Source organism: Palaemon carinicauda, chromosome 1 (genome assembly GCF_036898095.1).
Source record: "Palaemon carinicauda isolate YSFRI2023 chromosome 1, ASM3689809v2, whole genome shotgun sequence".
Lineage (NCBI taxonomy): Eukaryota > Metazoa > Arthropoda > Malacostraca > Decapoda > Palaemonidae > Palaemon > Palaemon carinicauda.
The window spans coordinates 244,731,583-244,744,869 of NC_090725.1; the positions used below are offsets into that span (position 1 = coordinate 244,731,583).

At 35.7% G+C, this 13,287-nt stretch overlaps 2 protein-coding genes across 3 annotated transcripts in view; one reads left to right on the forward strand and one right to left on the reverse strand.

Moving 5' to 3' along the window:
- LOC137644463 (4-hydroxybutyrate coenzyme A transferase) overlaps window positions 1–13,287 on the forward strand; it is a 321,602-nt gene that overhangs the window by 81,978 nt on the left and 226,337 nt on the right.
- Window positions 1–13,287, reverse strand: part of LOC137654698 (putative leucine-rich repeat-containing protein DDB_G0290503) — a 95,326-nt gene that overhangs the window by 46,313 nt on the left and 35,726 nt on the right. The window contains exons 2-3 of one of the 2 annotated variants that reach the window (XM_068388594.1): window positions 12,650–12,730; window positions 12,180–12,395 (exon numbers count right to left, since the gene is read on the reverse strand). In XM_068388594.1, the coding sequence (XP_068244695.1) occupies window positions 12,180–12,395; window positions 12,650–12,730 (297 nt within the window). The remainder of the gene's footprint in view (window positions 1–12,179; window positions 12,396–12,649; window positions 12,731–13,287) is intronic. The other variant, XM_068388601.1, reaches the window with a different exon arrangement.

Consider the following 13,287-nt stretch of genomic DNA (forward strand, 5'->3'; position numbering starts at 1 on the left):
AGCTAAATGTGTTGAGGCTCTGAATCTTTTAGAATATTGTCCCATACATCATGGGGGGCAGACCGCAATACTATTTTAAAATTATACAAGGCCTTGATTTTTTCCAAATTTAGTTATGGATGTGAAATATACTCCTCAGCCACCCCAAGCCGATTAAAGATATTAAATTCAATACATCATGCTGGTATTAGATTGTCCACAGGAGCGTTTAGAACCTCACCTATCCCAAGTCTCCTTGTTGATGCTGGAGAGTTGCCTCTGGACCTTTACCGAATGTCTTCCATTATTTGGTATTGGTTTAGATTGCAAAGACTCCCTAATTTTTTAGCCTTTCAGACTGCAAGCCTTGTGAGGCACCTAACATACTTTGAGTTGCACCCAAAATCTCCTCAACCTTATGGCTTTAGGGTGAAACAATTATTAAACAGTCTGGAGATAATTAGAGGTAAGGTACTTCCATTCAAGATATCAACGCCTCCATGGAAATTACTAGAGATATCTTTTTGTAAATACTTTATTGGAGTTAAGAAGAATATGACAGACCTAGAAGCCAGGTCTCTTTTTTTATGGAACATGTTGAAGACCATAGAGGATCAACTTTTATATATAATGATGGCTCCAAATCTGATGCTGGTGTTGGATTTGGAGTACATAGTAATGGTTTTAATTGTAGAGGTGCACTTCCCCTAACCGCTTCCATATTTACTGCCGAACTGTAAGGCATATTAACCGCTATTGAGAAAATAGCTTTGGAGAAGGAGGGTAATTTTACAATTTTTAGTGATGCAAGGAGTGTCCTTCAAGCTATAGAAGTTTTTAATTCTAACAATCCTCTAGTTTTAAAGATTTTAGAATGGCTTTTTATTATTGGACGGAGAGATATAACAGTTCGATTTTGTTGGGTTCCAGCGCATGTAGATGTGTCTGGGAATGAGAAGGCAGATTCACTGGCAAAGAATGCAGCATTCAAGTTGCTGCCAAGAAGGTATCCCATTCCCTGTAATGATTTCCTACCTAACATCAAGCAATTGCTTTGCAATAAATGGCAACAGCACTGGGATAGCCTAGATGGCAATAAAATGAGAGAGGTAACAAATGTCATATCTCGGAGGTATAACATGATGCCCCGAAAATGGGAGAAGTGTTTTGGCGTCTCCGTATTGGTCACACTTGGTTGACACACTAGTTTCTGCTGAAGGGCCAACACCAACCGTATTGTGACGACTGCTTAGTACCTCTAACAGTAAGGCATTTGTTGACTGAATGCCCCAATTATAATAACTTGAGAAATAGATATTTGTTTGAGGGTCGAGGTGAGAGTGGAAGGTTCATCCTTGCCAAGATTCTTGGACATGATGTGTCCTACTATGCAAGTGGCATTTTTAGATTTATTTCAGAAGCAGGTCTTTTGAAAACTTTAACTTTTATGACTTTAATTGAATATTCTTTAATTTTTATACATATATAAACTAAATGATATCAGCGTCAATGACCTTAGATGTCAGGATGCCTGAAATCTTTAAATCAATGAATCAATCAACCATGGGGGAAGTCTTATATACGTTCGTCAACATGTTCCCCAAATATCTTAATCTATCTGAACCCCTCTGCAGGCAGTGGTTGTACAGATTGATATAGGGAGAAAATACACAATCTGTTCTCTTTACTTGCCTCCAAATGATAACAACTCATATGATAATATAGTAGAGGTGATTAAACAACTCCCACAACCTTTTCTCATACTAGGAGTTCTTAATAGTAGACATCCTTTTTGGGGTAATGTTTTGGCAAACGCAAGGGGTAATATTGTATCATCAATTTTGGAGAAAGATGATGTCGGACTCCTTAATACAGGAGATCCCACACATTTTCATATTCAGACAGGTATCTTGTCCTGCACTGACCTATCAGTTGGAAGCTCTAACTGTCTTCTCGATTTTAATTGGCGAACATTAGATGATTGGCATACTAGTGATCATGCACTATTCATTATAAACACCAACAGTGGTCCACCTTTACAGAGATCGCCTCGATGGAATCTTGATAATGGGGACTGAGATAGATTTCGGTATTTAAGTGAAATTGAAGGAAATGCAGAACAGTTTGAAAGTGTTGATGATGCCATAGACTTAATGGAACTCTTCACACAGCAGGAGTCAATTCCATTCCCAAAACAACAGGGATATTCAGACGACGACCAGTCCCTTGGTGGTCATCAGAACTAACTGCCCTGCACAGAACCACAAGAAAGTCTTTAACTCGATTGCGCATGCACCGCACTGAGGAGAATTTAGTCACATACAAGAAATGTAGAGCACAGTTCCGTCGTGCCATGAAAGAAGCTAGGCGCCAGTCTTGGATGTCATTTGTTTCCTCCATTAACAGTAGAACACCGACATCATCTGTGTGGAGGAAAGTAAAAAAGATAGCAGGCAAATTCACCCCAAACCCACCACCAGTGTTAAAGGTAAATGGCCAGTATATGACTGGAGCAACCGAAGTTAGCAATGCCCTGGTTGGCCATTTTTCAAATGTATCGTGCAAGTGTGAAGCAGCTCTTGGTCACCAGTATAGGAGCATTGAAAAAAAGAAAGTTTTAAATTTCGCAACAAGAAAGCAAGAGTCATACAATTCTCCTTTTACTGAAAGAGAATTTGATTCTGCTCTTGCTACGTGTAACGATACAGCCCCTGGACCCGATGGAAATCCATATGCAATGATTGAACACGTACCTTTCAATACAAAGTTATTTATTTTAAACATTTTCAATAGAATATGGCATGATAATACTTATCCAAGTGTTTGGGAACTAGCCATTATTTTAGCCTTTTTAAAACCCGGTAATGACAAGTTTTTAGCAGCAAACTACCGACATATTACATTGACATCTTGTTTGTGTAAAATCATGGAGAAGATGGTCAATGTAAGACTGATGTGGTACCTTGAAAAGAAGGGTATTTTATCACCGATTCAATGTGGATTTAGAAAAATGCATTCAACGACTGATGTGTTGATACAACTTGAGTCCTCCATTTGTGAAGCCTTTGCTTCCAAACAGCACAATGTGACAGTTTTTTTTACCTTGAAAAGGCATATGATACCACATGGAGCTACGGTATACTTAAAACAATTCATGAATAAGGAATAAAAGGAGAGCTACCACTATTTATTTAGTCATTTCTTTCACGTAGTATTTTTCAAGTGCGAGTGGGGGAAGCTCTATTAGAGAGTAAATGTCAGGAAGGAGGAGTTCCTCAGGGTAGTGTGCTGAGTGCTTTTTTCACTAGCAATTAATGGGATATCCTCAGTCATTCCCCGGGATGTTCTTGTAACATTATTTGTGGATGATCACCATATTATTTGCTGGAGGTAGAATGGCAATTGTTGAGAGAAATTACAACTCTCTATTGATAAGATTATCCATTGGGCTGATATGAATGGATTTAAGTTTTCGACAAGTAAAACTACAATTGTCCATTTCTGTTGTATCCGGGGAGTACATCCAGACCCGGATATATACATCAAAGGTCAACGGATCCTATGCGCAAGTGAAGCTAAATTTTTAGGGTTGATATTAGATTTTAGGCTTACATGGGTTTCTCACTTAAAAGCATTAAAAGATAAATGAGGTTCTCAATCTTTTAAAAGTATTGTCCCATACATCATGGGGGCAGACCACAATACTATTTTAAAATTATACAAGACCTTGATTTTTTCCAAAATTAGTTATGGATGTGAAATATACTCCTCAGCCACCTGAAGCCGGTTAAAAATATTAAACTCTATACATCATGCTGGTATTAGATTGTCCACAGGAGCGTTTAGAACCTCACCTATCACAAGTCTCCTTGTTGATGCTGGGGAGTTGCCTTTAGACCTTTACCAAATGTCCTCTATTATTCGGTATTGGTTTAGATTCTAATTCTTAGCCGTTCAGACTGCAAGCCTTGTAAGGCACTCAACATACTTTGAGTTGCACCCAAAATCTCCTCAACCTTTTGGGTTTCGGGTGAAACAATTATTAAACACTCTGGATATAATTAGAATTAAGGTGCTTCCATTCCAGGTATCATCAACGCCTCCATGGAAATTACCTAACGTATCTTTTTGTAAATATTTTATTGGAGTCAAGAAGAATATGACTGACTTAGAATCCAGGTTTTTATGGAACATGTTGCAGAACATAGGGGATCAACTTTTATATATACTGATGGCTCCAAATCTGATGGTGACGTTGGATTTGGAATACATAGTAATGATTTTAATGGTAGAGGTTCACTTCCTCTAACAGCTTCCATATTTACTGCCGAACTGTATGGCATACTAACTGCTATTGAAAAAATAGCTTTGGAGAAGGAGGGTAATTTTACAATTTTTATTGATACAAGGAGTGTTCTTCAAGCTTTAGAAGTTTTTAATTCTAGTAACCCTCTAGTTTTAAAGATTTTAGAATGGCTTTTTATTATTAGACTGAGAGGTATAACAGTTCCATTTTGTTGGGTTCCTGCACATGTAGGTGCGTCTGGGAATGAGAAGGGAGATTTACTTGCAAAGAATGCGGCATCCGAGTTGCTACCAAGGCGGTATCCCATTCCCTGTAATGATTTCCTACCTTACATCAAGGAATTGGTTTGTAATAAATGGCAACAGCACTGGGATAGTCTAGATGGCAATAAAATGAGGGAAGTAACAAATGTCATATCTCGGAGGTATAACCTGATACCCCGAAAATGGGAGACAACTCTTTGTCATCTCCGTATTGGTCACACTCGGTTGACACGAGTTTCTGCTGAAGGGCCAACAACAACCATATTGCGAGGACTGTTTAGTACCTTTAACAATGAGGTATTTGTTGACCGAATGCCCTAATCATAATAAATTTAGAAATAGATATCTGTTTGAGGCTCGAGGTGAGGATGGTAGGTTCATCCTTGCCAAGATTCTTGGACATGATGTGTCCTACTATGCGAGCGGCATTTTTAGATTTATTTCAGAAGCAGGTCTTCTGAAAACTATTTAACTATTATAACTACATCTTAACTTTTATAGTTTTAATTGAATTCTCTTTCATTTTTCATGTATAATAAATGCTATCGGCATCAATAACTTTAGATGTCAGGATGCCAGAAAACTTTCAAGCAATCAATCAATCAATCAATCATTTCTTCAGGGGAATCATTTGTTGGTGTTTAGCAAACTTTAATGCTCATATTAAATTGCTTTGATTTAAACTTTGCAAGGACCAATCTGCTATTTACAATGCCTTTTCTGCTATCGGTGTCATCATCATTCCTACCCTTTCTCTTACAATTCCATCAGTTCTTCCTAAATATATATATATATATATATATATATATATATATATATATATATATATATATATATAAATATATATATATATATATATATATATATATATATATATATATATATATTTATTTATTTATTGCCAATCCCCTTACAATGCGTTTCACTTAGGGCCAAGATATCCAAATTATACTTGATAAACTCATTCTCCACTAGCTGTAACTTCCCAATCTGATTCATATTTCGAACATTCCAATTACCAATTTTCAATTTTTTTTTAGTATTTATAAACCGGGAGATTCTTAGCACCCTGTTACGACCGGGACTGGGAGCTACAGTATTCTGTCATTTCCACTTTCCATAGATTGACTAAATCCATAGAGGATTCATTGGGTAGATTCATCAAAGGATAGCCATTTCCTTGTGATGCACAGTGCGTATCTAACTAAAGCAAGTGACCCCTGCTGGGCGATACTGATTCTAGTAAGATCATCTGGCAGGCATCGAGGGTATAAGCCAAAAAGACAGCTTATCAATCGAGTTAAACCCAATCCTTCACCCTGCTGCCAATGACTTCATAAAAATTTTATGGGGTTATATCCTCCACACCCAAAGTTCTCGTTACTTCACCAGGTTGCTCGTCTACTTATATAACCGTTGGCAAACATGGATTGCTAAGATATACCGCCTAGCACTGTATATATATATATATATATATATATATATATTAGTACAGTTGGTAGAGGGGGTCTGCGTGCACCCCCCGGAAATCAATTTCTAATTGGTGTCTTCCTATGGGGAAAAATGTGTAGAAAACGGTTTGCTACGTTAAAAATTTGAAATATTGTCCCACGTGCCTTTTTTATGCAAATTAAGCCGCCATTACATGAAAATACTAAAATCGCTATAACTCCGCCAATACAACAGATAACTGCAAAAATAAGGTGTCTAGACCCAGGTTTTGAGGGTCTAGCATCAATATAAGACCAGTCTCATAGTGACCACATGTGTTCCTGACATGTAAGATATGCAAATTAGTGCCGCCATTACTGAAAAACCTATTTTTACCATATCTTTGCAAATGTTATAGCAATCGTGAAGAACGTGTTGCCTGTACTCGTATTTTAAGGGTGAAAGAACATCATAAGACCAGTCGTTTTTTCATCACAAGTGTCATTTGCACATTAAGAAGAAAAAAAAATTAAGATATAGATGCTTCTGGAAATCATCTAAATGTTCCCTGTCATCACAAGCTTCAATCGTCATCGCTTTCATCGCTGTCGAAGTCAAATGAATCTGTTTCTTCGTCTTCGCAATTATCTTCTGCTTCCTCCTGATCATCAATAGTTTCAAGGAGATCAACTAGTGAGGTAGGTAGTACTGGACCACATGGTTCCAGCATGCCTTCTTCTGTCTTTATCCATCCCTGGCCCTCGTCGTAGGGGTTTGGCTTTTCACAAATGGGTTCGTTAGCTCGTTTGTACAAACAAACCCGGTGGTTCACACGCTGGACATGGGGCTTCAATGCTGAAAGACATGGAGGGAGGCGAGCAAAGTCCACCTTAGATTTCAATGTTAATTTTTCATTTTCTCCTACCATCTTTCGAAGCATCTTAGATCGGACGGCATCCACAGACAAATCACGACTTTGGCTGTACATCAAGCAAGTGAATTGTTCTAACTGGTTCAACATTAGGCCATTTATGCTCCAGTCATTCCCAAGTTCTCTGAACACCTTGTGGAATCTCGGGTTCTTCTCAAGCTTTTTTAGTGGACCGACCTTCCCTTTTCCTTTGAAAGCACTGGTACAATCCTCCCCAGTGAAGACATAGAAGCCAAGAAGGGTAGCACAGTAGTCCTCCCCTAATGATTGTGCAAGCTCAGATACATTGATGAGCTGACGTTGCTTTCCTGATCCTGTATCAAGGTACACAGTCAGTTTGATAGCATGGGCATGGTAGAGTAGAATCACGAAGATATCCGTGTCAGGGGTTCTAACCACAGCATTCTTGTAACCAAGAGCAGCAGCATGATGGTATTTGTCTTTGCTACCAAGCGTGTAAGCTTGTGCTAAAGCATCGTTAACCGAAATATTGGAATTGTACACAAGCCAAAATGAAATTGCATCAAGTTTGTCATGATCAACCTTCAGAAAGGACACATGCTCCTTGATTGAATCATTTTGTAGACGTTTCAGGAGTTTCTCTGAGCGGTAGTTTATGGTATTTGTCTTTGCTACCAAGCGTGTAAGCTTGTGCTAAAGCATCGTTAACCGAAATATTGGAATTGTACACAAGCCAAAATGAAATTGCATCAAGTTTGTCATGATCAACCTTCAGAAAGGACACATGCTCCTTGATTGAATCATTTTGTAGACGTTTCAGGAGTTTCTCTGAGCGGTAGTTTTCATTCTCTGCCCATTGCGTTTCAGTTCTTCAATATAGAGCAAGCGCAATGATGTTAGACGCAGGACTTCATTCCGTTGGATGACATGAGTTCGAATGTGCTCCCGTACAAAATTCAGTGCCTTCTCATAAGCGGCCGAAATCTTCGCGTGTTCAGTATGCTTTGGGTCATTTGCTCTGTTAACCCGCGTTCAAAGTTAGCAAATGCGGTGTGGAATGATCTCAAACATGATGGTGATGTTTTGCTTCTACAGCAAAGAGGTCTACATTTTTCACACGTCTATGAAGCCGAAACATGCCCATTTTTTCAGCTCTCGATTCAATTTGTTCCCATGCATTTTCCTTGTTTCTCCAAGATGAGAAATGGACAGGTCGTACAGTTTTTCGATCAGCACCTTTGATCTCTACTTTCTCACAAAAAATGCACTCCTCTGAAAAGACAGGTCCAGTTGAATGTCTACGAGGTGAATGCAATAGCGAGGTGGATGCCTGTGGTTCCTCAGTTGTCTTATTTTCTATAAGATGCAGATTGCCAGAGAACCGCTGATAACACTGACGGTGATACCCATTATTTTCAAGGTCCTCGGGGACAGTCTCAGGAATCTGGTCGCATACAGACTGCATACGATAGGGAGATGCATGTGGCTGACAGAGCCGCAGGTCCCGGATTTCATGAAGGTGCTTTAGTTTATCAAATGCAGTTCCTTTGATTCTACTGAGTGGGGTAAAAGGCCCATGATCAGAGATGGATAACACATGAAGCATGCATACAGGTGCAGGTGAAGCAGGCTTTTTGCTCAGGCTGGTGCGTTCAGTGCTGGCAGATTCAGCATTCCTTCGCTTTGGCATGATGGCGAACTTATACCAAAACTATTACTCTGAAATGAGAAGTATAGGCCTATAACCAACATGATGAAGTGTTTTGAAATATTACTACCAATGACACTAAGTCATGCAAGTAATTGCATTAATTGTCTTATCAAATAGAGCTTGAGAGATTATATAAACACCTTTTACCTATCTGACTATAAGCAGACTAAATTATGATAAACCTAGAAAAGATAAACCTAGAATGATTCATAAATTGCTGAAAAACACACTGCTTCATCCAATATAAATGACACGGATTCAATGAATCACATCCTCTCCTATTCAGTAAAGTGTTGCCACCTATGATGAAATGATAAAAAATATTTCACTGCTTAATAAACACTAATTGGTAAGTACCCTCAGAATCTCTCATTACCTGACTATATCTCATTATAATAAAACAAATAAGCAAAAGGCACATTCAAATATAGTCTAATAATAAACATCAACCCATAAAACAAGGGTACAGACAACACGTTCTTCACGATTGCTATAACATTTGCAAAGATATGGTAAAAATAGGTTTTTCAGTAATGGCGGCACTAATTTGCATATCTTACATGTCAGGAACACATGTGGTCACTATGAGACTGGTCTTATATTGATGCTAGACCCTCAAAACCTGGGTCTAGACACCTTATTTTTGCAGTTATCTGTTGCATTGGCGGAGTTATAGCGATTTTAGTATTTTCATGTAATGGCGGCTTAATTTGCATAAAATAGGCACGTGGGACAATATTTCAAATTTTTAACATAGCAAACTGTTTTCTACACATTTTTCCCCATAGGAAGACATCAATTAGAAATTGATTTCCGGGGGGTGCACGCAGACCCCCTCTACCAACTAGACTATATATATATATATATATATATATATATATATATATATATATATATATATATATATATATATATATATATATATATATATATATATATATATATACATATAATGTATGTAGGCATATGTAAATATAAGAGGTTGTTCGAAAGTTCCTGGTTTTAAGGGTATCGTGAAAGGGTAGAGCTGTTCCTTTTACAAGGGAGGTAGAACAACTACTTAGGTGAAGATAGGCAAAAGAAAAGTGTCTCTCTCTCTCTCTCTCTCTCTCTCTCTCTCTCTCTCTCTCTCTCTCTCTCTCTCTCTCTCTCTCTTCTACTTACAATGCCTGACTTCATTGTAGGAGACTTATGGGTCAATCTTCTTTTAATGGACAATCCACCATTTCCGAATCGGAGTGAATTTTCGTTCCCTTGAGGTGTTTCTTCTGTTGTGGAAAGAGGTGATAGTTGGAGGGGGCCAGGACTGCAAAGTAAAGCGGGTGATCTACCAATTCGAAGCCAAAGTCACGTATTTTCCGTAGAGAGAGAGAGAGAGAGAGAGAGAGAGAGAGAGAGAGAGAGAGAGATCCTGCAAAAGTAATTACTCTACCCTTTCACGATACCCTTAAAGCCATGATATACATTATATATATATATATATATATATATATATATATATATATATATATATATATATATATATATATATATATATATATATATATATATATATATATATATATATATATATATATATATATATATACATATACTTATATATATATATATATATATATATCATATATATGTGTATATATATAATATATATATATATATATATATGAATATATGTATTTATATATATGTATATATATATATATATATATATATATGTATATAAATGTATGTATATATATATATGAATATATGTATTATATATATATATATATATGTATATATGTATATATGTATATATATATATATATATATATATATATATATATATATATATGAATAAATCAAGTTCTTCTGTTCGTCACTACTTGCACCTCAGACAGTTGACTTTATTTACTCCATAATATGTGAAAAAAGAGCCTCAAGTACCCCTAGTATTATATAGACTTCAAAAAGATTCAACATTTTTTGTCTGCACCAGAAAATGAAAGGATTTGTATTTGTTCTGTTGGTGTCTTCCCTCCCAGTTATTGGTACTTGAATAGGTGCAACTGCACGCATACCATTAGTTTGAAGGAATACTTTGATTCACAGATATACGTACAAATTTTATCCAAGTAATTAGTTCCTTAAAAAAATTCCCTATATTTAAATGGTAGGGTGACTCAAAGATTCACCGTCAACTATATATATATATATATATATATATATATTATACACACACACACATATATATAATATATATATATATATTATATATATATAAATATATATATATATATATATATATGAATATATGTATTTGTATATATGTATATATATATATATATATATATATATATATATATGTATGTATATATACATATGCGTAAAAATCACAGGGAAACGTGATGCTCAAATGCTGAAGAACCACAGGGTAATTGAAAATATGAAAAATAAGATTAAGTCCTGATTAGTTTCGTGATACTACTTTAGTCCTCTGAAGGAGTAACACAAAACTAGTCAGGACTTAATCTTATATTTCATATTTTCATTTTTCCTGTGGTTCTTTTGCCTTTTATATATATATATATATATATATATATATATATATATATATACATATACATATACATATACATATACATATATATATATATATATATATATATATATATTAGTTGATGGTGGATCGTTTGTGTATGTATGTATATATATGTGTATGCATGTATGTAAAGAAAATATATAAAGATAATTAGTATGAGGAGAGATAAGGCAAAGGGGCTTCTTATTTTAAGGTTGGTTGTGGGTGCAATGTGCGTAGCTGTCTTTGGTACCCCACTACAATAAGTGACTGTAAGTGTCCGTTACTGCGGAAGATTTCAAGTTATTTTTGAATTAATTACCTTGCACAGCTGTTGTAGGTTATTTCTAGCGGTTTATATAATTACGACTGGTGGGGGGTACCCAAACATGTTAACGATAATAGTTTATGTAACTTTATTATTCCTGAACAGGAAACCATGTTTAATATTATTATTTTTTTAGTGACTAGTCTTTGAAAGCTTCATTGTCCCCCATGCTGTCTGTCCATAAGGTAAACTCGAAAATTCACTTGATCTGAGGATGATACACTATAGGTAAATAGAAACAAGATTTGGATTTTCAAAAGCTTGTCACTTGCTGAGTATCTCCTAAGATTGTCTTGTGTAATTACCAGTTTTGAGATAATAAGGGGAGAGACGAGTAAATTTATTCCTTATAATATTTTTAGATTTTAGTTGTATTAAGGACAATGAGGAATAATGCAAAAATATGTTTACGGCACTTTTTGACAGTCCGATAATGGCTGTATAAGAAAAGTTAAGGTTTTGAAATAACCTCTGCATTTTTTTTGTAAAGTTCAGTGTATACTGAAGGCTGAATTTACAACTTTATTTTAAGCATTCTTCACAAGTGTTTGATAAAAACTGGTTTATAGTTTGTAGATAAAAATATATCCGTGTATGCTAGGTTTCCTCGGAGGAAAGGCAGAATTAATATCCAAATAAATTTGTATTCCCTGTGGACTCATCCTTCGCTTGATGATTATAAAGACAGTAAACTTTGAACTTTCCTTACCTGCAACTGCATTCAACCCTTCTTTTTCACAGTGGGCATCTTCTGGAATAACTTCGGAACTGGAGAAATTCAGTGAAGCCTCTGGCAAAATAGTCCATCGAATACCGTTGGAGAAGAAGGCCTTTCCATTATTCATTTCTAAAGGACTTTGCCAATTTGTAATGACTTCGGCTTCTACATGAGTAGTACTTGAAAGGCTGTGGCGTAAATCTAACCCTTAAGCATCCATCAAAAAGGGCAAAAGATTGAATTAGATCATGCTCCAAGTAGCCTACACCATAGTAAAATATTATAGCAATTGCTAATAGATGTTTCTCATACACTATAGCATTAATATTTCTGAGCTTGAAAGTATGTGCGCATGTTTTGCTTCATAAAATAACATTTACAGTATGCATGTGAATTTTTCTTTATTGTTAGTTCACAAAAAATGAACTCGGATGAGTATACAATATATGTAATTTTCTTACCTTGGGTTGAAGCTAGAAGTAAAAACGAGAACACTAGGATAACTTGGTGACTCTCGCTCATCTTGAGTCGCTTGGGAAAACCTAAAAATAAAGATAATGTTAGAGAGTAATATCCTTTACTTAAATTCATTTGTATAAAGTCACAGGGGAAATTAAATCTAGAAAGATAATAGCACAGAGAGGGGAAATCGGCTTCACTTTTCCATCCGAACTTATAAAGCGATTGAAATTTTAAAACAATGTGGATATACCTTTCTTTGTGAGTTTAGGAATTGAAGTCAAGCTATTTGAAGAGCTTATATATTGAGATTAGCACAAGTTTTAAGGTTTTGAATAGCTACTTTTGTTTATAAAGGCTAATGTAAAAGAGTATCCAGCATTAATGATAGATACATTAATGAGCAACTTATTAGAATTGACTGAGAAAGCAGATTTTCTTACTGAATTATCATTATTGTTGTTATTATTCTAGCTAAGCTACAACCTTATCTGGAAAACCAGGATGGTATAAGCCCAAGAGCTCCAACATTGAAAAAAAATAGCCCAGCGAGCAAAGGAAATAAATAAAATACAAGAGAAGTAATGAACAAATAAAACAAAATATTTCAAGAACAGTAACAACATTGAAATAGATCTTT